Source organism: Diabrotica virgifera, chromosome 7 (assembly GCF_917563875.1).
Source record: "Diabrotica virgifera virgifera chromosome 7, PGI_DIABVI_V3a".
In the NCBI taxonomy this organism is placed as follows: Eukaryota; Metazoa; Arthropoda; class Insecta; order Coleoptera; family Chrysomelidae; genus Diabrotica; species Diabrotica virgifera.
In genome coordinates, this window is record NC_065449.1 from 165,495,791 (window position 1) to 165,518,444 (window position 22,654).

At 34.2% G+C, this 22,654-nt stretch overlaps 1 protein-coding gene across 1 annotated transcript in view; it reads left to right on the plus strand.

Moving 5' to 3' along the window:
* LOC114333312 (N-acetylglucosamine-6-sulfatase-like) overlaps positions 1-22,148 on the plus strand; it is a 120,580-nt gene extending 98,432 nt beyond the window's left edge. Inside the window, exons 8-9 of the mRNA XM_050656270.1 lie at positions 21,730-21,861; positions 21,915-22,148. Coding sequence (XP_050512227.1) covers positions 21,730-21,861; positions 21,915-22,067 — 285 coding nt within the window. The 3' untranslated portion in view covers positions 22,068-22,148. The remainder of the gene's footprint in view (positions 1-21,729; positions 21,862-21,914) is intronic.
* Positions 22,149-22,654: the final 506 nt, after the last annotated feature.

Here is a 22,654-nt window from a genome sequence, read left to right on the forward strand (position 1 = left end):
GTTAGTATTTTTCTCGCAAAGTGAATGTCAATATAAAAGGAAATAAAAAAATAATGGGGGGCAACTGTATTTCGGTTCATCTTCGGTAGAGTGTAGCCAAGTTAGAAAAGGAGTATGGCCATATTGTTAGAAGACCCTGTCATCTAAGGATGACAGCTAACACTAATCATCTTAAAAAAATATTTTGTGATATACAGGGTTGCGAAACACTCTGGCAAAACGATAATTTCTCGGAAACCGCTAAAACGATTTTTATAGATTTTGGTGGGTAAGAGTCTTCTAATACGACCGATATTAGTTACTACAGTGTTGTCAAGTCTTCCGTTTTTCTGGAACTCTAATGAACTTTCTTATTTTAAATGGGACATCCAGTATATTTTTAGCGTTTTGAAGTCATTAAAAAATACTGATTATTTTTCATGTTATATTCCCTATACCCAAATGCCATAATTTCGGATGTATTGCTACATTTATTAAAAAAATTAAACAAATTATACAAACCTTTTTTTTTCGCCTCGAATAGACATTATTTTAGGTTCTTTGGATCATTGGGAACAAAAAAGGTTTTCTGTAATTGTCCTCTAAAGTTAATCCTTTCCGAGTTATAAACAATTTAATAAAAAAAATTGAAAAATGACGATTTTCTAAGTTGAGGAACACAAGTAAAAATATTATTTTTGGAACTACGAAGTACCTAAATTCAATCTCAAACCTTCTTCTATCAGTTCTCTGTAATTTTTGGCACGTTTAATTCTAAAACATTTTTTTTTTTTTTAATTATTAATGAAGCGCATATGAGAGGACGGGCGATGGGCTGCATTAACAACTAAAAAACAATATTTTAAAATGAAATAAGACCAAATTAATTATATGTTGATAAAATAAGGTTTCAACATAAATTTAGGCACTTCGTAGTTTCAAAAATAATATTTTTTTACTTCTGTTTTGAACCTAGAAAATCGTCATTTTTCGATTTTTTCAGTTTTAAATTGTTTATAACTCGGAAACGATTAACTTTAGAGGAAAATTACAAAAGACCTTTTTTGTTGCCGATGATCCAAAAAGCCTAAAATGATAATAATTTATAGTGTTTGAAAAGACCTATAAAATTAGCAATATTAAATGTCAATTACATATAAACTAAGCTAGATATGCTGCAAAAAATTGATGACTAATGTATTTTAATAAGAAATAAGAAGTATATTTTTTAACCCCTCATCCATCAGAATTTAAATGCATCGTTTTCCTTCTACAATTCTTCTTATTATAGTGTTATTTCTATGTTCAAAAAGTTGGACTGGTTTAAAATGAATGGTTTTGAAAAAAATAAGATCAGATTATAGAGCGCAATTTGAAATTTTCTTAAAAATCTTCTTTTTTCTCCATGTAACTCGAAAATGATAAGAGATACGAAAAAAAGATACCACACAAGAATGTAGGGTTTTTTTAGATCAAAATTTCGTTTTATTTTTCATTACTGTATCTGTTATCATTTTCAAAATACATGGAGAAAAAGAAGATTTTTTAGGAAATTTAAAAATGCGCTCTATAATTTGATCTTATTTTTCTTTCAAAAACCATTTACCTACTTTAAACCTGTCCAACTTTGTAAACATAGAAATAACACTATATTAAACTATATTATTTAGTCTAGTAAAATAAGATTACACTACATGTAAATCAAAATGTAAATTCTTACAGCTTGGAACAAATTTTATATCAAAGTTTAGATGGGTACAAAAGATATTTTTAAGAAAGTATTTAGGGTCACTTTTGCACAATATTTACTTTTTTAACTGCTGGCTGAGATAATTTACATGTTATTGAAGGTATTTAGGATTTTTTTTTCTGCAAAGCTGAAGGATATATACAAGTTACTAAATTCAGTTTGACCCCCTATTTATTTAAATAATTAGATATAAAATTTAAACGTCAAATTTGCAAAAAAATATTATTTGCGTTTTAAGTAAGTACCATAAATTATTTTATTTTATTAGTAAAGTTGCGTTATGATATCAGTATTAAGGGAAAAAAACATTGGTTAAAAAATATTTAATAATTTATGAGATATTTAATTTGTTTATTAAATATCACTATATTTTTAATTGCAAAAACGCGGTTGTTGCCAAATGAGTATAAATCTATACAATAAGAACCTATTATATTTTTTTGTATATTTTCGATAAATGTATTGATAAATTTAAATTTCAATTTAACTCCCGTCTAAAATGGCATTTTTAAATTGTTCTAATTTGTTTATAATTTGTTTTTTAATAACGTCGCGGGGATTAAACATTTTGAAATATTCATATTTCGATAATCGGGTTCCTGGGAGTTTTTCACGAATTAAAAAAAAATTGTCGTATTTTCTTCTTCTTTTTTTCCTTATTGGCTCCGAGTGTTAACAATATGTCAAAGCAAAATCGACCGACCTGCTCATGGTGGCGGTTTTTTAAAATTTTATCAGGACGCTTTGTGTATGTTTAAATGAGACATTTAAAAAAAATGCCGTGTCACGTTAGTGATATAATGTATTAATATAAACAGAAAATAAAAACGCACTTAATCTGATATAAATTCTTCACTTTCCAATATTGATTATCAGTTTGATTTTGTATACATAACCTCACTATCGCAGTTTATGTCAATAAATATTTATTAACAATGAAGAAAATATTTTGTTGCACTATAAATTACAGTATAAATTAATAACTAATGAATTCTAACAATTGTATTCCGTTATTATCACTACAAAATAAAATATTCAAGTTTAACAAAATAATCCCATAAGACTCAATGTTAAAACGTCCTTACAAAATTTGACAGCGTGTCACGTGACTGTAAGTAGAGGGGAGACGCACGGAGCCAATAGTAAAAACATAGTTTTGCATATACACAAGTTCTTTCCTTAAAAATGCCCAATCTCTGAGTTGTAGATTCTAGTCCTCAAAATATTAAGATTTAGCCAAAATCACTTAAATAAAATATGGCTCCTTATTGAGTTACAGGGTGTTTAATTTAAAAATTAAAAAAATATTTTTGCTCAGTATTTTAAAACTGTTCGACGTTTCCTTTCCATACTTGGTAGAAAGTGTAGGCACTGTACACCCTATGTAGATATGTTAACTACACGTTACTAGCTATTATCAGAGGCATACGAAAAGGGACAGCAAATGATCCCTTGCCAAATTCTACGTCACTGGCGAAATTGCCATTTTAGCGCAATTTTTAGATTCTTCAATACTCTCTATATAAATAACATAGTCTTCACTCGTAACGATAAAGTCATTAGTTTTCGAGATATTTGGAGTGAAACATATAACGGCACAGTAATTTTGAATAATGTTTTGTACCGCTTAATTTTTAATTTCAAATATCTCGGAAAATCAATGACTTTATCATTTAGACTGAAGAATATATTATTCATTCTTAACGGTAAAATCACTAGTTCTCGAGATATTTGAAACTAACAATTAAGCGGCACAATACATTAATCAAAATAACTGTGCCGTCACATGCTTAATAACTTCAAATGCTTATAACTTCAAATGCTTATACCTTCAAATATCTCGAAAACTAATGACTTTATCGTTACGAGTCAATAGAATGTTATTTACATAGATAGTAATAAAGAATCTAAAAATTGTGCTAAAATGACAATTTTACCAGTGACGTAGAATTTGGGAAGGGTCAACCATTTACTGTCTCCTTTCGTACGCCTTTGGTAATTGCCGGAAACGTGTATTTAACATAATTTCATAGCGTGTATAGTACTTACACTTTCTACCAAGTATGAAAAGAATACGTCAAATAGTTTTAAAATACTGAGCAAATTTTTTTTTTTATTTTTATATATAACACCCTCTAACTCAATAAGGGTCCATATTTTATTTAGGTGATTTTGGTTAAATCTTAATATTTTGAGGTCTAGAATCTACAACTTACAGATTGGATATTCCTAATTAAACAACCTGTATAATCAAAACTATGTTCACAGTCGTCTATTAAGTCTCTTAGTGATTAGACGTGTTTGATTTAAAAGTCGATTCACTAATTGCCACAAAAAATACACAGTTTGTTTACCTTTTACTCATTTATTTGGTTAAGTTTTTTGGATTTCTACAAGTAAGTCGATTCATTACTTAATTTGTCCTGGGAAATTATACTTAAAAATCCGACTTCTGTCTGGGACGGATGTCGGGAACTTCACCTGGCGGCGGGAAGCCGCCGCGATCTTCAAATATAAGAATCGAGGATATCAGGGTTCTGGATGGCATGGAACTCGACGATTCAAATGTAAATATTAATCAAGATGGTTTTCGCGGATTTACAGAAGCCGATAAGAATAATATTGCAACAGGGGACAAAAATCAAGTTTTTCCAGCAGATAATGATAACAATAAAAGCTCATTAACAACAACAGCAAGTAATTTAGACCAGCCAAACCAGTCTTTCAAACGCGATATTTCCATTAATAATCGATTTACGTCAAGAGATACAGGTCCGTACTTAATTTTTGGGGAACACGAAGTTTTGAATGTGGGAAGATTGCATCCAATGAGACTTGGTGAAAAACTGTTAGCACTTTCGGAATACGAAAAATCGATCTTAGAAATTAGTAGCGTGGGTCGTAATAGACTTAAAATTGAAGTTAATTCAGGGTTAGTTGCGAACAAATTAGTGGAAAATTCGTTATTCAAAGACAATAAACTGATAGATTATATTCCCTTACATTTAACTGAAAAAAAGGTATTGTGAGATCGGTCGATACATATCTGACTGAAAATGATCTTGTTAAAGTTATAAAATCAGAGTGTTCTGTTCGTAAAGTTCAAAGAATGTTTCGAAAAGTAATAAAAGACGGAGTGATTGAAAAATCCCCCGTCAAATGATAATTGTCACATTTACAGGGAACAAAATTCCCCAATTTATTTATATAAATAAAGTGAGATGTCCTGTAGACACGTACGTTCATCCTGTTATGCAGTGTTACAATTGTCTTCGTTACGGTCACTCTGCATCTCAATGTAAAGAAAAAAAGAAATGCCGAAACTGCGGCAAAGAAAATGATAACGAATGCACTCAATGTGATAACTTCTGCATTTTTTGTAACTCTAATTCACACAACTCGACAAATCGAGATTGTTCAGAGTATAAAAAACAAAAACGAACTAAGGAAGCAATGGCACACCTTAATATTTCTTTCAAAGAGGCCGAAAAAGTTATTGACAATCCTGCCTACACTAGTATTGTTAAAAAAAACAGATTTGCTCCGTTACTGTCATCCACTACTGAATTCCCTTCATTAGTTTCCAGGCCAAATACCTATTCCAATATTGCTCAAAGCTCATCAAAACATTTGACTTCCATTGCAAATATTTCAAATATTGCAGCTTCTACTAGAAAAAAAAAAACGAAAAATACACCCATCGTCTCCTACGCTTATTACCGCTCCAAGCGAATTTAGCTTTTGTGCTAGCCCCGTATTCCAGTTCGGAAACTATAATAAAAATGTATCTAAAAATAACGATGAACATCTTAAAAATGAATTCGCTACTACTTTGAAGGATTCAATCAATAATTTCTTTTCAGACATTCCTGCTCGAAACCCTGCGATTAATAGTTCAGTTCCCTCTATACAAGATGTAGAAAATATAATTAACAGCGTGATTAAACATTTCTTTACCTGATATGGCCGGTTTAAAAATTGTCCAGTGGAACGCTAGATCAGCGTACTCTAATAAAAACTCTATTACGCAACTTTTTACAGAAGAACACTTTGATATAGCTCTTATTTCGGAAACTTGGTACAAACCTAAGTATGAAATGTCCTTATAGGGATTTAATATTATTAGAAAAGATAGACGTAATAAACGAGGTGGAGGTGTTAGCATAATTATCTGTAATAATATTAAATACAATAATAGAGTATTCAACCAAACATTTAATAAAAATATTGAAGTTTGTGGCATTGATATTGATGTCAATGGCACCAAAATATCTGTGGTTAGTATTTATCGTCCAGGTAGCATTGCAGTCACAGTGAACGACTATGTTTCTCCTTTTCAACAAATTCCGCATAATTTTATTATTGGTGGCGACTTTAACACCCATCATGAAGCCTGGGGCTCTATAAACAATGATCATAGCGGTAACATACTCATGGAAGCTTTAGAATACTTCGACAACTTTATCATTGCAAATGACGGATCTGCTACCAGAGTATCTGCCCCTGGCTCTCCTCCATCATGTGTTGATCTTACCCTCATTTGGTCCAACTTTAGCTCACAATTCTCTTGGTCTGTTAAAGCAGATACGTATGGCTCTGACCATTATGTTATCACATTGGTGTTACAACAACTCAGAATTGATAATATTAATATTACCCCCATTCATAAATGGTCTATGCGAGAAGCTGATTGGGCATTGTTTCAAACAAAAATTGATTTCTTCTAAGAGATTCCGCTTTTCAACAATACTAACGAAATGATTAACTTTATCACCAATTCAATGACATCCTCGGCGGATTCAGCTCTTAAAAAAACTTACCCCTTCTCTCCTAAAAAGGCTCCTCATCCCCTTTGGTGGGATGAGGAAGGTCAACAGTTAGTTACCCAAAGGAAGAAAGCTTACAAAACGTACAAGCGCAATATGATAACTTCAAATTATATCAATGTAAAAAAATAGATGCGCTCTGCAAAATAACCTTCAAATTGGAAGCCAAACAGGCTTGGTCAGACTATTGTACTCAACTCAATAGGAATTCAAATCCCTCGGAAATTTGGCGCCGGATTAATAGATTTCAAAAGAAGAAAAATGATATCCAACCATGTGAAGAAGATGATACGGAAATACTTTTTCATAAATTAGCTCCAAGTTTTGTTGGTCCTTACATTCACTACACACCCACCAGTAATCATGATCATTCTCTTCTAGCCCCAGTTACACTAAGAGAGTTAGAACTTAATATCAAATCGTCAAAACTTACTGCTCCAGGCTTAGATGGCATCAATTATATGATGATTAAAAAGCTCCCTGCAATATAAAATGCAATACAAATACTCTAGGTCCTAGAGAGGTTAACTCTGGTCTGCCACAGGGGTCGGTGTTGAGCCCGCTTCTATTTAATATCTATACCCTCGATGTTCACAACCTTGTTATGAACGCAAGAATTTTACAATATGCTGACGATTTTTCTATATACACTACTCATAAAAACTACTCTCAATGTGTTAGTAATCTTAAGTATATAGTGCATTGCTGCTTTAAATACTTTCCTGAACAGGGATTTGAAATATCACCTCATAAATCTGCTATTGTATTTTTTACCAGACACCAATTGCCAGAACTTAATAGCCTAACAATTCAAAATCACACTATACCTGTTTGCAAAACATACACATATTTGGGTATCACATTTGATTGCAAACTGACCTGGTCTGATCACATATCAAGATGCATTAAGAAAAGTGAAAAAAGTCTTAATATCCTAAGAGCAATTAACAGATATCATTGGGGCGCTGACCCTAACATTAACTTGATTTTCTACCGAGCGTACACTCGATCTATCCTAGATTATGGTTGTTTCTTGTATGGATCAGCCACTAATTCCAGACTTTCACAAATAGATAGGGTACAGTTCAAGGCTCTACGCATTGTTCTTGGTGCATTTAAATCCACTCCCACAGCTGCTCTCCTCGCAAAGTGTGGCGAACCCCCCATGTAACTTCGACGACAGTTACTAACTGAAAAATTCGTCGTTAAACAAAAAAGATTTACACACAACGACCTTATTAAAAATGTAGGCATCTTAACTGCATATAGCTACACTAATAAATACTGGCACAACAGAAACTGGTCCCCTCTAGCTGATGCATTTGCAACAGTCTCAAACATCGAACTACGTGATGATTCTGGTTTGCCGTTCTTCACGGCTAAATTCGATATATGTCTTACACAACCAAATATTATTTTTCCAGAATATAATGATAACCCAGCAATTAATAACATATCTATGCAAATAGAACTAGAGAAATTAGGTAATGTACATAAATTTTTTACAGACGGATCCAAATCCCCTACTGGAACAGGATGTGCAGTGTACAGGGAAAACACAAACGAAAGTTTGTTGTTTAAACTAAACAAAAACTCTACAATATTTACAGCAGAGGCACTTGCCATATTTAAGGCTTTTGATTGGGCAAACAATTCACTGCTACCCTTGTCAAACTTGGCTACAATATCGGATTCGAAATCTGTTTTATCAGCTCTGCTGTACCCGGTCACCTCCATATACAATAACTCAATAATCGTGGAAATTTTGACAACCATAAGAGCCTTAGATTATAAACAGATAAATACATTCTTCATATGGGCCAAAGGGCATTCCTCCATAACGGGAAACGAAACAGCTGACAAACTGGCAAAAAGAGCTATCACTGATGGCAAACAAGCCCCCGAATTAACGCTACAAGACGCATTATCTATATGTACGCAAAACTTAAGAACTAAATGGGCAGACAAATCGACAACAATTAGATCTAACAATGCATTTCAGTACTGCACGCTTTTTCCAACACTTCCTTCTACAAAGCTTGCTAAAAGAAACTATCCCAATAGAAAAATTAACACCAAATACATTAGGTGCCTCTTTGGACACGGAGCAGTCAACTCCAAGCTTTATAAGATGAAATTGGCCACATCCCCCCTGTGTGACTGCAGTGACAGTTTTGACGACTTTAATCACTGGATTTTTCAATGCAGTCATAATTCTAATGCCACCTCTTACCTTATTACGGAACTAACTAAACTAAAAATCCCGTTTCCTCAAAATTATCTTTCTATTATGCTGGAGTGCATCCATAATCCCGAAGTAAGAGCTATTTTTTGTAACTTTTTGGGTCGTACGAGGAGACGCTTATAATTTCCTCAACTTTTAGGTCTGTATCAACCAATCCAAATTGTATTCAGTTAGGTATTAAATATATATGTATAGATTTGTAAAAACTGTATTTGTACCAAATAATTGTATTCAGTTACTGTATTTATATGTACAGATTTGTAAAAATTGTATTTATACCAAATTGTGTGCAGTTATATGTATAGACTTTTAAATGTTATAAATTTTCGTGGCAAAACGGGTTCCTCCCAATGCCAATAAACCAAAAAAAAAACTGTTTTTTACTATAGGAAAAAAAGATGAAGGAAAATTGACAAAAAAATTTGTTAATTAGTGAAAAATTACCAGGAACCCGATTAGTAAAATGGCATTTCAAAATGTTTAAACCCCACGACGTTATTAAAAAACACAAATTATAAACAAATTAAAAAAAATTTTAAATGCCATTTTAGAGGGGACTTAAATTGAAAATTAAATTTATCGATACATTTATCGAAGATATACATAAAAATAAAATAACGAAACTTCAACCAGATTTATAATCTTTTGGCAACAACCGCGCTTTTGCAATTGAAAATATTGAAACATTTAATAAACAAATTAAATATCTCATAAATTATTAAATATTTTTTAACCAATTTTTGTTTGCTTAATACTGATGATATAGCGCAACCTCCCTGTTAAACAAAATAATTTATAGTGCCTATTTAAAATAATTTTTTGCAAATCTGATTTTTAAATTTTATATATAATAATTTAAATAATTAGAGGGTCAAATTGAATTTAGCAAGTTTTGGGTCAAATATTTATCCTTCAGCTTTACAGAAAAACATCCTAAAGGCCTTCGCGGAAATGTATATTACCTCAGCAGTTAAAAAAGTAAATATTGTGCAAAAATGACCCCTTTTTAATTATTTAAACAATGTTCCCCTTATATGATTTGGATACTCTTTTGAAAATATATTTTATATTCACCTAAACTTTAATATAAAAATTGTTCCAACCTGTACGGAATTATATTATGATTTTTTTTACATTCTGGTGGATGGGAGGTTAAAATTACTTCTCATTTTTTCTTAAAATGCTTTATTAATTAATTTTGTATGCAGCATATCTCGCTTATTTTGAATATAATAGACATTTAATCTTTCTTATTTTAAAGGTCTTTTCAAGCACTACAAAAGGTATTGGTAGCATTATACACCTAAAAGCGACTGTTTCTCAATTCAAGTTGAATTCACTCACGAATTTGAGCATGTACCAAAAAATAAACTCTTTTCACCTACCATATCCCTTTTTGTATTATAACTGGAAGATTTATGAAGAAAAAGGTCTCTTTGTTTGTTTATAACCTACAAAAATGATTTATATAGATTTTTTAGTGAGATGCATAGTTTTTAAGGTACATATTTGCAAAAAACCATTTGGAAAAGTGTTATGTTTCAATGTTGCAAATATTCAACCACGAATAACTCAAAAAGTGTTGAGTTTTCAGAAATAAACTACAGATCAGTTTTTGCTTAGAATTTGGTTCTCTAGCGAATTCCGTGTTTATTTCAACCAAAAAATTGTCCACCCCTAAGAAGAGAGGGGTGGGAACCACCCCCAAGAAACCACCACACATCGGCATAGGGTAGACATTGAATAAGGAGATAAGCAGAGGCTATTACCAATATTTTATTAAAATCCATGCAGTAGGATAGAATTCGGAGGTAATATCCTATTCTTGTTCCCATTGACTGGCGTATTAGACAGAGGTCCCAGAGTCTACTGAACTCTAAAGTCAGAAAAGCAATACAGCAAGCCAAAAACAATAAAGCACCCGGACCAGATAAAATCCCTGCCTAGCTACTTAAACTTTTGGATGAGGAAAACATTACCGACTTAACCACTTTCTTTAACAAAATTTACAACGAAAGAAAAATACCAGATGATTGGTTGGAGTCATTGTTTGTAACATTACCAAAGAAAAGCAGGCCCACCAAATGCAGCGATTTTAGACTTATCAGTTTGATGAGTCACGCACTTAAGATATTTTTACGAATTATACAAGACCGAGTATTACTTCTCTTTGAAAGTAGAATGGGTAATAAGCAATTTGGATTTAAAGATGGTCTAGGAACTAGAGAGGTATTATTTTGTATGCGCGTTCTTTTACAAAAAAGCTGTGAATTCCGAAAGAACGTTTATGTTTGTTTCATCGACTTCAAGAAGGCATTCGACCGAGTACAATACGATACACTCTTCAATTGCCTACATGCAGCCGGACTTGACCACTACGATATAAGACTGCTAAAATACTTATATTACAATCAAGTAGCACTTATTCAAGTTGGAGATAGTGATACTGAAAAACTACCCATCAAACATGGAGTTCGACACTGGGGTGCATCGAAAAAATAAAAGTTGGAAATGTTATATGTAATAGAGTGAAAAAGTTGCTAGTGTTATTTTTCAGCATATTAGTATTTTTAATTTTTTTTTCTAAGCGAATTTTCTGCCCCCCACCCCCTCAACGACCTTGAATTTTATTAAATATCTGATTTTTATGGAAATTTCAACTTATATTATTTAGAATAAACTATGTGCTAACTCGATCTAAGATCAATTAAAGAAAACTTAAAATGTTGTCAATTACAAATTTAAACGATATTTAAAGTTTTATTTGTTTTTTCATTCTCCCCATCCCCCTTGAAATCTCCCGCTTCGTGAGTCCGTGCATGTAATTTTCACTTAATGTTTTGTGCCATGCCTTACTTTGTTATTATTGTTGTTTGTAAATTAAAGATTTTTAAAATAGGTAAAACAGGACCATGGGGAATGAAATCAAGATGTGCTGTGAACCGCCCCATTTTTGGGCAACCACCAAATGAGGCGCTCATAGCAACAGTGGCCTAACCCACATTCCACAATTTTACCAAAACGCTTTTATTACATTAAAGTTATCCCTTATTTAAGTATTTTTCAGATGCAGAGTAGCTCAAGCAATGGTTGCTTGATCCACTCTGCATCTGAAAATTGTTAAGTAATGCATAACTCTAATGTAATAAAAGCGTTTTGGTAAAATTGTGGGATGTGGGTTAGGCCACTGTTGCTCTGAGCGCCTCAAATATGCCTGAAAATGTTTTACCGAAATAAAAACAAGCGATGAAGTTTTGTGGTTGCAAAAGGATAAAAAACTCAGCAAGAAAAAGCCAGAATTTTCTGGTATTGCCGAACAGGTTGCAATTAAATTGGAGGAAATATGAAAAAGACTTTAATTCCAATAATTTAACATACAAGAATTATTCAGCTTTTAAAAGCCTATCATGACAAATATATGAAACTTATGAAACCATTTAAGAACAGGCAAAACAGTGAATTTTACAGGGAGAAGAGTTTGAACCTTCGTACCGTCAACATCGTATCGAAGACGAGCTAGGTAGTTATCAAAAAGCAATTAGCAGAAAACTTATCGTTTCAACAAGTAAATACATATAAATAAAAGTTTATTTATATATAAGTTAAGTTTTTGTGAAAGTGGTACATACAAAAAAGCTCTAAGTGATATACGGCTTATTATTTACTTTTGACGTAAATTTTTAAAATAATAAATATTTTATTGTATTATAATATACAATAACATTTTAAACACTTTTTCAATTTTATTGCGATTTATACTAACAAAACTGGAGTCGGTTCCCAATAGGGGGACAGGGCCGCACTCACTCTTGCGGGTGATACCTGTTCTTCTAAAATGATATCCACCGAAGCAAGCATGGATCAACAATCTCAACAAAACCAAATTTCACCGAAAAGCTATTCAGCAGTAACAAATCAATTTAAATTTCCGTCAAGACAGTTAGCACTAGTCTTTAGTGCAAACGAAAATACTCCACTTCATGACTACCTAATCCCTCTTGGTAATATTATTCAACCTAAAAATATCATTTTCGCCTCCCGCCTTTCCAACAACCGAGTTTGCGAACAAAAATATCATAGATGAGTTTTTAGATAACCATGGCCAAATCACTATCCGAGGAGAAATTTTAAAGGCTAGACGACTTATAACACCTGCCGAAAGAATTGTTATGTCACAAGTATGCCCGTCCATTCCACACCATGTTCTTGAAAAAGAACTGCAAAAAATCGGTCTACATCTTGTATCTCCTATAACATTTCTAAAAATCGGCGCAAATGTCCCCGAGTACAGCCATATCCTAAGCTTTCGATGGCAAGTATATGTTAACCCTCACAATTTAACCATCCCAAGCGCCATAACAATAGCATTCGAAAACACAAACTACACAATATTCATTTCTCAAGATGGAAACGTCTGCTTCAAATGCAAAAAACCAGGACATGTGGCAGCAGCCTGCACTGAACCTACAAATACATCTGCGACACAACAAACTCCACTAAGTTCTATAACTTCAAATACTACAACAGTAGCCGATTCGGCTGCAGAAACAGCAACAGCATCAATTCGTACGCAAACCCTTACCAGTAACAATAACCAACCTGAAACGTCCCAATCTAAACAAGCTCCAACCACATCATCACACCAAAGCACCTTTTCACAACATAATGGGTCAAAATTACCAAATGTAAATACAGAAGTGACCGAAAACAAAGAAACTCATTTAAAACCCTCTATAAGTGAAGTCGCCTATCCAGAAACCGATATTACATTTCAAGAAACCCATTTGTAGTACCAAAACCTACAGCAACTCGAAAGAAGACAAAGACATCTAAACTTAAAGAAACAACGCATTCGAATGTATCCATTTCTAGCATGATATATCCTACCAAAACCTTCATCAATAATCACGAACCACCATTTCCGCTGAACTGTGATCAATTATGCCTCCTCCTAGAGAACATAGATGGCTTATCGAACCCCATAATCTCAATCAATGATTTCACTTCTGATTTGAGAGGTCTCAGTGACATGTTAAAGAAAATCCGTCCCTACTTAAAAGAAAGATCAATAAAAACAAGGCTGACCAACTTGAATAAAAAAATACTTGCTCATCTTGGAGAAGTAAGCTCCGGATTAGAAAGTGATGCATCACAGTCATCATAGTTTAGCAGCTGGTTTCTATCTATTGTTATATTCTCCTTTTTTACTTTCAACGAACTATTTGCTCTGTATCGCGCCCTTCAACATGCAGACCTCTCAAATACTTCTGTTTCTCACCGACTCGCCAAACTCTCTCCTTGCAATGCAGCATCTGTATCCTAAAAGTCCTTTAGAGAATCTAATAAAAACTGAACTACCACTTGCACAAGAAAACAATACGACTGCGAAATGTATATGGATCGCATCACATATAGGAATTATCGGCAATGAAGAGGCAGACAGCAGTTTTCGTAATGCAGCAGCAAGTGTGGAATCTGAATTAGTGCGCGAGTGTGTATGTAATGATCTCAAAACTTTTTTTCTAACAAAAGTGATTAGTCAATGGCAACGCGAATGGCAACTGTCGAAATCTAATCTAAGATCGGTAAAACCAGATACACGACAGTGGAAAGCAAATGCTAGTTCACGGTTTATTCAAACGGTTCCAACGCGCCTACGTATAGGACACACCGAGATTACATACTTAAATCTATTTTCGGCTAGTTAACATCCCAGGTTCGACCTGTGTACTACTGTCACCCATCTGTTAATTAATTAAGGGTCCAAAATATCAAAGTGAAAGTGAACGTTTAATAAACAATCTACCAAACACCCTACCAGCTTTATCGGGAGAAAACTGTCCAGCAAAAGACTTACTATCTAATCTAAATCAATATTTTGTACCAAATCTAGCTATTTGTTATATGTTAAAAATCATTGTTAAGCTTTAATTATAATTTAATGTTTATCAAGTAATGCCGCTAATAACCTGTTGGTGGATGCGGTAACTTTTCTTTTAATAAAAAAAAAGTGAATTTTACAAAAACAAAATTCAATGCTTTAAGAACAAAATTAAAACTACACGTTTCGCTCTTGCAGCATGTAAATGTGACACTCTGATTAATTGTCTTTGTAGCAAATCTCAAAAGTGCCTCGGGATGAGGTCCCAGAAAAGTGGTGATAAGCTCGATTGATAGGGAAAACAAAAATAAATATAATCTGTGAGAACAACGGTAAAAGAAGAAAGTTACCGACGCAAAGACAAAACTGTAGCTCAAGTAAAAAACAGTACCGAGTTTTATAGTCAGTCCATAGTGGAAGAACACATAACACTTGTGCATGAGCCAGGGAGCAAATATTTCGGATACGGGTAGCCGCTGTCTGGTATATCAGAAAGTATCAAATCCAGCTATTGCATGTGACGAAACAGTCGTACATACTGGCGTTAAGGTTGATGGAATACGGTTGTTAGAAGAACATCTTAAAAAACCGCAGTGGTTTGTATGTCTGCGACATTCAAATGATCTACCCCTTGGACATCAAAAGAAGTTTGCCAGTGACCAAATCAAAAAACGTAAGGGTCTTCAAACTTTCTTCTATAAAAATTTTGATTCAAACGACTACTTTGAGTTAATTAACTAACAAGAACATTACAAGAGAGAGAATATCTGCGAGATTTTATTAAGAATCCTAACTTAGAAATTTTTAACATTGAGATTGAGAAATATCACTGCCAAAAACAATGTGTATAGTAGAACGATATGTCAAGCTTCTGACACAAGCTTCTCTAGCAGTTTGTGGAGCGGATTCGAGGGATGTATTGATAAAAACTCGAATTGATTCCAGAAAAACTATGCCTTACTTTAATTCTAAATCGGAAGACATCTTCGAATAGAAGGCCTTTACCATATTTTTTTGTAATATTTATATACCTAATTTTGTACTTTGCTTAATATTTATTTCTATATTAAGAAACTTGGGTGACATTAGGGAGACGGATAAGTTAGGCTATTTTGTTAAAAAATAATGTTTTAGTATATCTAAGTACTTTTCTAAAGTAAAATTTTTAATTGCCTTGTGAAACCAGAAAATATTTTCCAATTTAAACCGAATTTATTTATTCAAGTCCTATAAGGTATTACATTTCCCTTACAAAAGAAATTCGCATATTAATGTATTTTTTCTAATTTTTAGTTGCCGTGGCGCGCAGAAAATATTTTTTTTTCAACGCAATTTTACTAAAATACTAAATATTGTGTTAGGAAACTTTTGTGAGCTATTACATTTTCGTTTCGAAATAAAAATTTTTTTCGTCTGTTAACATTTTTTCAAAATTTTTAATTGTCTTGGGGGCAGAAGATATTTTCCAATTTCGAAAAGAATTTACCAAAATACTTAACAGTTGATTGGGCAACTTTTGTGAGGTATTACTTTTTCATCGCAAAAAAAAATTTTTTTTTCGCCTTTATCGATGCACCTTATTTGACACCGTTGTGTTTTGTCACCCAGTCTCTTTAATCTCTACTCTGAAGAAATCTTTAGGGAGGCTCTGGACGACAGACAAGAGGGAGTAAAACTGGGCGGAGAAGTAATCAACAATATCAGATATTACTGACGACACAGCCATTCTTTTAGAAAATTTAGAAGATCTTCAGACATTAGTAAATCTAGTCAGTGAAACAAGTTATCGGAGAAGTCTAAAAATCAATATTTCAAAGACAAAGTGGATGGCAGTTGAAAAGATAAATGTAGATCAAGGCGTGCTTTCTCTTGATAGAGAGGAGATAGAACGGGTAAACCATTTTAAATACAAAAATGAATAACCATTTTCAATTTCGTTGCAAAACGAAAATACAGCCGAACCATATTCCAGTCCAATCAGAGAGTGCTGCAAGCACCTCTACCGGTTTCGAAACTTATTAGTCTCTCATCAGGAGGCACATATGCTGCTCTCCCTGATCCAACCAAAACAAACCCCAGCGTGCAGTCCCGAATTGCAACGAACGAAATAGCATAGATGCCCTAGCGGCAACTGCTAGCAAAAGACTAAGTTTTCACTCTAATGGAATATAACATATCCCACCAGAATGAAAAAGCAGCACTCTCTGATTGGACTGGAATATGGTTCGGCTGTATTTTCGTTTTGCAACGAAATTGAAAATGGTTATTCATTTTTGATTTACATTTACTCTGTGTGGAGTATGAAGGGAACCAGTCTCGTTAGAACTTTACCGCGCTGAGCAGATGTGACGTGAATTGTAAATTGTAGAATTCCCTCATCTTCCTTAGTCTCAGCATCCGTATGGCTTGCAAATTGTAGAAGCCTCGGAGGTGTAACCAGAGAAGGTTCCCATTGTTTTCATTCTGGTGGGATATGTTATATGCCATTAGAGTGAAAACTTAGTCTTTTGCTAGCAGTTGCCGCTAGGGCATCTATGCCATTTCGTTCGTTGCAATTCGGGACTGCACGCTGGGGTTTGTTTTGGTTGGATCAGGGAGAGCAGCATATGTGCCTCCTGATGAGAGACTAATAAGTTTCGAAACCGGTAGAGGTGCTTGCAGCACTCTCTGATTGGACTGGAATATGGTTCGGCTGTACTTTCGTTTTGCAACGAAATTGAAAATGGTTATTCATTTTTGATTTACATTTACTCTGTGTGGAGTATGAAGGGAACCAGTCTCGTTGGAACTTTACCGCGCTGAGCAGATGTGACGTGAATTGTAAATTGTAGAATTCCCTATCTTCCTTAGTCTCAGCATCCGTATGGCTTGCAAATTGTAGAAGCCTCGGAGGTGTAACCAGAGAAGGTTCCCATTGTTTTCATTCTGGTGGGATATGTTATATGCCATTAGAGTGAAAACTTAGTCTTTTGCTAGCAGTTGCCGCTAGGGCATCTATGCCATTTCGTTCGTTGCAATTCGGGACTGCACGCTGGGGTTTGTTTTGGTTGGATCAGGGAGAGCAGCATATGTACCTCCTGATGAGAGACTAATAAATTTCGAAACCGGTAGAGGTGCTTGCAGCACTCTCTGATTGGACTGGAATATGGTTCGGCTGTATTTTCGTTTTGCAACGAAATTGAAAATGGTTATTCATTTTTGATTTACATTTACTCTGTGTGGAGTATGAAGGGAACCAGTCTCGTTGGAACTTTACCGCGCTGAGCAGATGTGACGTGAATTGTAAATTGTAGAATTCCCTCATCTTCCTTAGTCTCAGCATCCGTATGGCTTGCAAATTGTAGAAGCCTCAGAGGTGTAACCAGAGAAGGTTCCCATTGTTTTCATTCTGGTGGGATATGTTATATGCCATTAGAGTGAAAACTTAGTCCATTTTAAATACCTTGGAAGTTGGTTAAATGTAAATTGCGATTGTGATAAAGAGATAATAACAAGGATTGAAATATCACGTAAGGCTTTTATGAACTGGAATTTCCAGACTGGAAAGCAGTTTTATTTAACTGAAACCTATCGACGAAGATTCGCAAGGAGGTCCAAAAATGTTACGTGTGCTCTATATTATTGTATGGTTGTGAGACATGGACGTGAAAAATCACAATGCTAAATAAAGTAGAAGCAATCGAATTGTGGAACTATCGACGAATATTAAAGATATCGTGAGTTTCGCACACTTCCAATGAAAATGTTCTCCAAGTGATGAATTTAGAACGTCTGCTCATAAACATGATAAAGAGGAGAAAAACAGAATATTCTGGCCATATAATTTCTTTTTCTTTAGTACATTTCTATCCAACTTTGGACATAGGCCTTCCCCAAATCTTTTCATTTCCGTCTGTCCTTGGCTGCTCTTTTCCAGTTAGTTCCTGCAGCTTTTACAATATCGCCCTTCCATCACATCTGAAGTCTCCAGTTTTGTATTTCAGCATTCCATCTTTTATCTTCTTGTCTCGCATTGTGGCCCGCAAATCTCCATTTTAACCCTGTTATATGTTCAGGTACATTTTTTACTTTTGTTTTTTCTCTTATCCATTGATGTGATGGTTTTACTCATGTTCATTTTTAATATTAACTTTTCTGATGCGTGTGCTCGTTGAGTCAGCATTGTGGCTAGTTCTTCTTGGTTGGTTGTAATAAGGACAACATCATCGCAATATCTGAGGTGATTGAGATTCTTCCCGTTTATGTTGATACCCATGTCTTCCCATTCCAGTTCTTTAAAGACGTCTGCCAGAGCTAAGGTGAAGAGTTTTGGGGATATTACATCTCTTTGTCTTGCACCTCTACGTATTTCTATAGAATTAGTTTTGTTTGTTTTATTTTCCCATTCGACTGTCTTAGTTGCTGTTTTATAGATGTTATGTAATAATTGCCTGTACCTGGAATCTATTTTGCTGTTATTTAGAGCTTTTTCTGTATCCCCATATCCCGACACTATCGAACGTTTTTTCATAGTCTACAAAGGATATAATATAATTAGAGGGCCTAAACACCATCTACCTCGCCTATAATACAAGGAAAAGTGGAGGGAAAGAGATGGATTGGTCGAAAGAAACTTTCATGGTTGCGTGATATTAGACAATGGTGTAGTTCCACGGTAGAAGAATTAATTCGCGCAGCAGCCGATAGAGAGAGGTTTCAGGAACTTGTAAACATGATGACGGCCAACGTCTGAATACGGACACGGCATCTGAAGAAGAAGAAGGTATACATGCAGCTACAGGAAAATTTTTTCTTTGTGGATTTGAGAGTATTTTGTCTATTTTTACGGGATTACCAGTTTCAAACTTTTTTTTAGTTTTATGATTTATTACCGGTCATATTTCGCTCCTCCGCTCAAACAGTGACATAAATCAAAATAGCAAAATATCGAGAAAACGACGTTTAAAATTTGTGCTAGAACTTTTCCGGGTTTAATTCAAATACTGTTAAAATTTATAAGTATAATAACTACCTTAGTCAGTTACAAAGGTTTTTGAAGCTCTACAAAATAGTGTAATAATTTTGCTAACAATATTAAAAAATCCGATAAAATATCCGATTAACAGATTTGTACTTTTTAATGATGTAACTTTAAATACATGTAACAACATTAAAGATAAAATAACGTAAAAAGAAAGATAAAGAAGTGATAAATGTGTCACTTTTCTTGAGCACATACGCAGATTGTTTTGAATAAAGTAATCACATATACTGTCTCATCTCGACAAACGAAGATTATAAGATGGACAAATGCCTTGCACAAGTCGATAATAATATGTGACACTGTTTATGCTCGGTGCATCGTTGACTTTGGTTAATCATGTAATGACTCTAGTGTCATCTTTTTTTTTCATTTTATTAGGTGCAAATTTACAATCTACTCTAATTACAACACGGAGTATTTAGCAAATAGTAGCAAACAGTTTTGAATCGTGGCATGCTTTGGGCACCATCCATCGATGGCTCTCCAATACACCTAATCAGTTAGGTCTTCTGGTCATGTCCTTTTGAGTCTTCTTCCCAGGCGGGCACCTTATACCCTAGCGCCGGCACTGGATGAACAAATGGCTTGCACAAGTCGATATGTGACCAAGGGCGCCCATATAAAAATTTTCAGGGGATGGGCAAACGTGAAGATTTTTCATATTATATTTTGTATACTTTGGATAACCATATATAGTTAACAGCATCCGAAAAGCTAGGGGGGCCACGGCCCCCCTGCCCATGGGTATGGGCGCCCATGTATGTGACACTGTTTATGTTCGGTGCACCGTTGATTTTGGTTAATAATTGTATAATGACTCTAGTGTCATCTAACGACAAGTACTTGAACTATAAACGTAACACTTTTGAGATAAGATTTTGTAGTTTTATTAGACTGTTGGTGCAATAAAATAGTTTTTATTTTTTTTTTTTGAGTTGTGACACTATTTGAGCGGAGCGGAGGTGCGATTTGAGTACATCAAGTATTTTGATCTAAGAATCATATATGTTGTATTAATGGGGGGAGCTTCATATTTGATCGAACATCAAAGTTGATAATATGAAGTAAGTATAATATATAACCCAACTGAAACTAAGCACATATTACCTTACCTTACCTTTGGATATCAAATAAGAGGATATCAGGTGACACCCAAGTTTCATTAGCATTCTACCGGCATCCGAAAGTTCTACCCCGAAAGTGACATTTTATTGCAAAATCTCTTCTTCTTCTTATATTTTTTGGAAATCTTCCGATCTGTTTAATTCCGAAGCTACCTCTGATTGACTTCCTGGGAGGTAGATTGCCAACTATCATTCCATCTTTTAGGTGGTCTTCCAGTGGGTTTTGAACCGTGATTTCTATGGCAATTTTTGGGAGTCTATACTCATGTGTTCGTCTTACATGGTTGTACCAGATCCTCTTGAGCTGCCTTCCTGATCTTACAATATTTTGAATTTTGCATTTCTCTCGAATGTTTCTATTTCTTACCCTGTTTCTTCTTGTTTTCGCCACTATTGTTCTTAGGGGTTTCATTTCGGCAACTCTTAGCATCTGTTTCGTTTTGTTGGTGTCTTCGCGCACTTCTATGCCATATGTCATGATCGGTCATATGCAAGTCTTGTAGATTCTAATTTTACTATCTGTGCGCATATACGGATTTGACAAGACAATCTCCCGCTGACATCCTGACAATGCAGATGGTTTGAATCTGACTCCTAAGGTCCTTTACTGGGTCGTAGATGCTCGATATATCTATGCCCAGATATCTGAATTGCATCACCTCTTCTATGGGGTTGTTCTGAACCACTAACTTACGTCTGATCGGATCTTTTGCTATTGTCATACATTTAGTTTTGTTGGTAGAAATGTTCATATTTAGTTGACGGCTTATTTGAAAGAACAGAAAGAGCTGATATACCGACATTGCTTATTGCAAAATAAATTAGTTTAAATGAATTTTCGTTGAGTGTATGATTTAAATTTGAATTTAACTAACTTAATTTATCTTAAAATATTTTTTAGGAATGCACCGTAGATCAGTGGTGTAAATGTCAAGATTCTCGAAACAATACCTATAGGTGTAAAGTGTATCATATGGACGATCTTATTTTTGGCAAGTTTGCATCGAAACATTGTCTTTTTGATGACGCAGAGGTAAATACCTCTATAACATACTACTTACATATATTTACACCATATAATTTCAGAATTTCGTGGAATATTATGACTTATTAAAAGATCCATTTGAGTTAAGGAATATACCCCCGGATAGTTTTAAATATCACCAGAAGTTAGAGGTAGCAGCTTTTCAAAATGCAATCCTGAAAGATGCTGATACTCAAGAGAATAATGAAGTCTAGTATCAAGATCGTAAGACTTTTTTCTGTTAGAATTTTATTTTGATACGGAGCTTAATAAAGATTTTCTTTTCATTATTTTAAGATGTGGTAGAAAAAAACTATTATTTTTTTGAATTTAATGTACTAAATCCAAAAGTGTTCTAAATCTATTTAGCACAGTCTCGTGTATTGAAAAGTACTATAAGAATCAACCAGTAAAACTTTTGAGACAAAATATTTATTACACTTTTCTAGTTTTCTAGTAATTTCGGTTGTTCTTGTAGGTATTCATAGTCTATCCATATAGGCTATTAATTATGTACTTTAGAAAGGAACTACAACGTTAACGGGGTTTTATTATTTCATCCTCCTCCTCTGTCCTTTATCCTTCGTAAGGATGTGGTGACGTTATGGTTGTAATGATAGGCTGACGCACCGAACAAGCATCGACACTCGTAACCGTGCGATTCTCTCAAATCGCGCAGGTGCCCCCACTAAGTTCCACCTCTCCGAACCAACGCCGCCAGAGGGATATTTAAGAGCATCGCAAGCGACGCGCGACGATCCGTCAGTCCTGAACGACCGTTCTGGGCTCCATAACCAGCCAA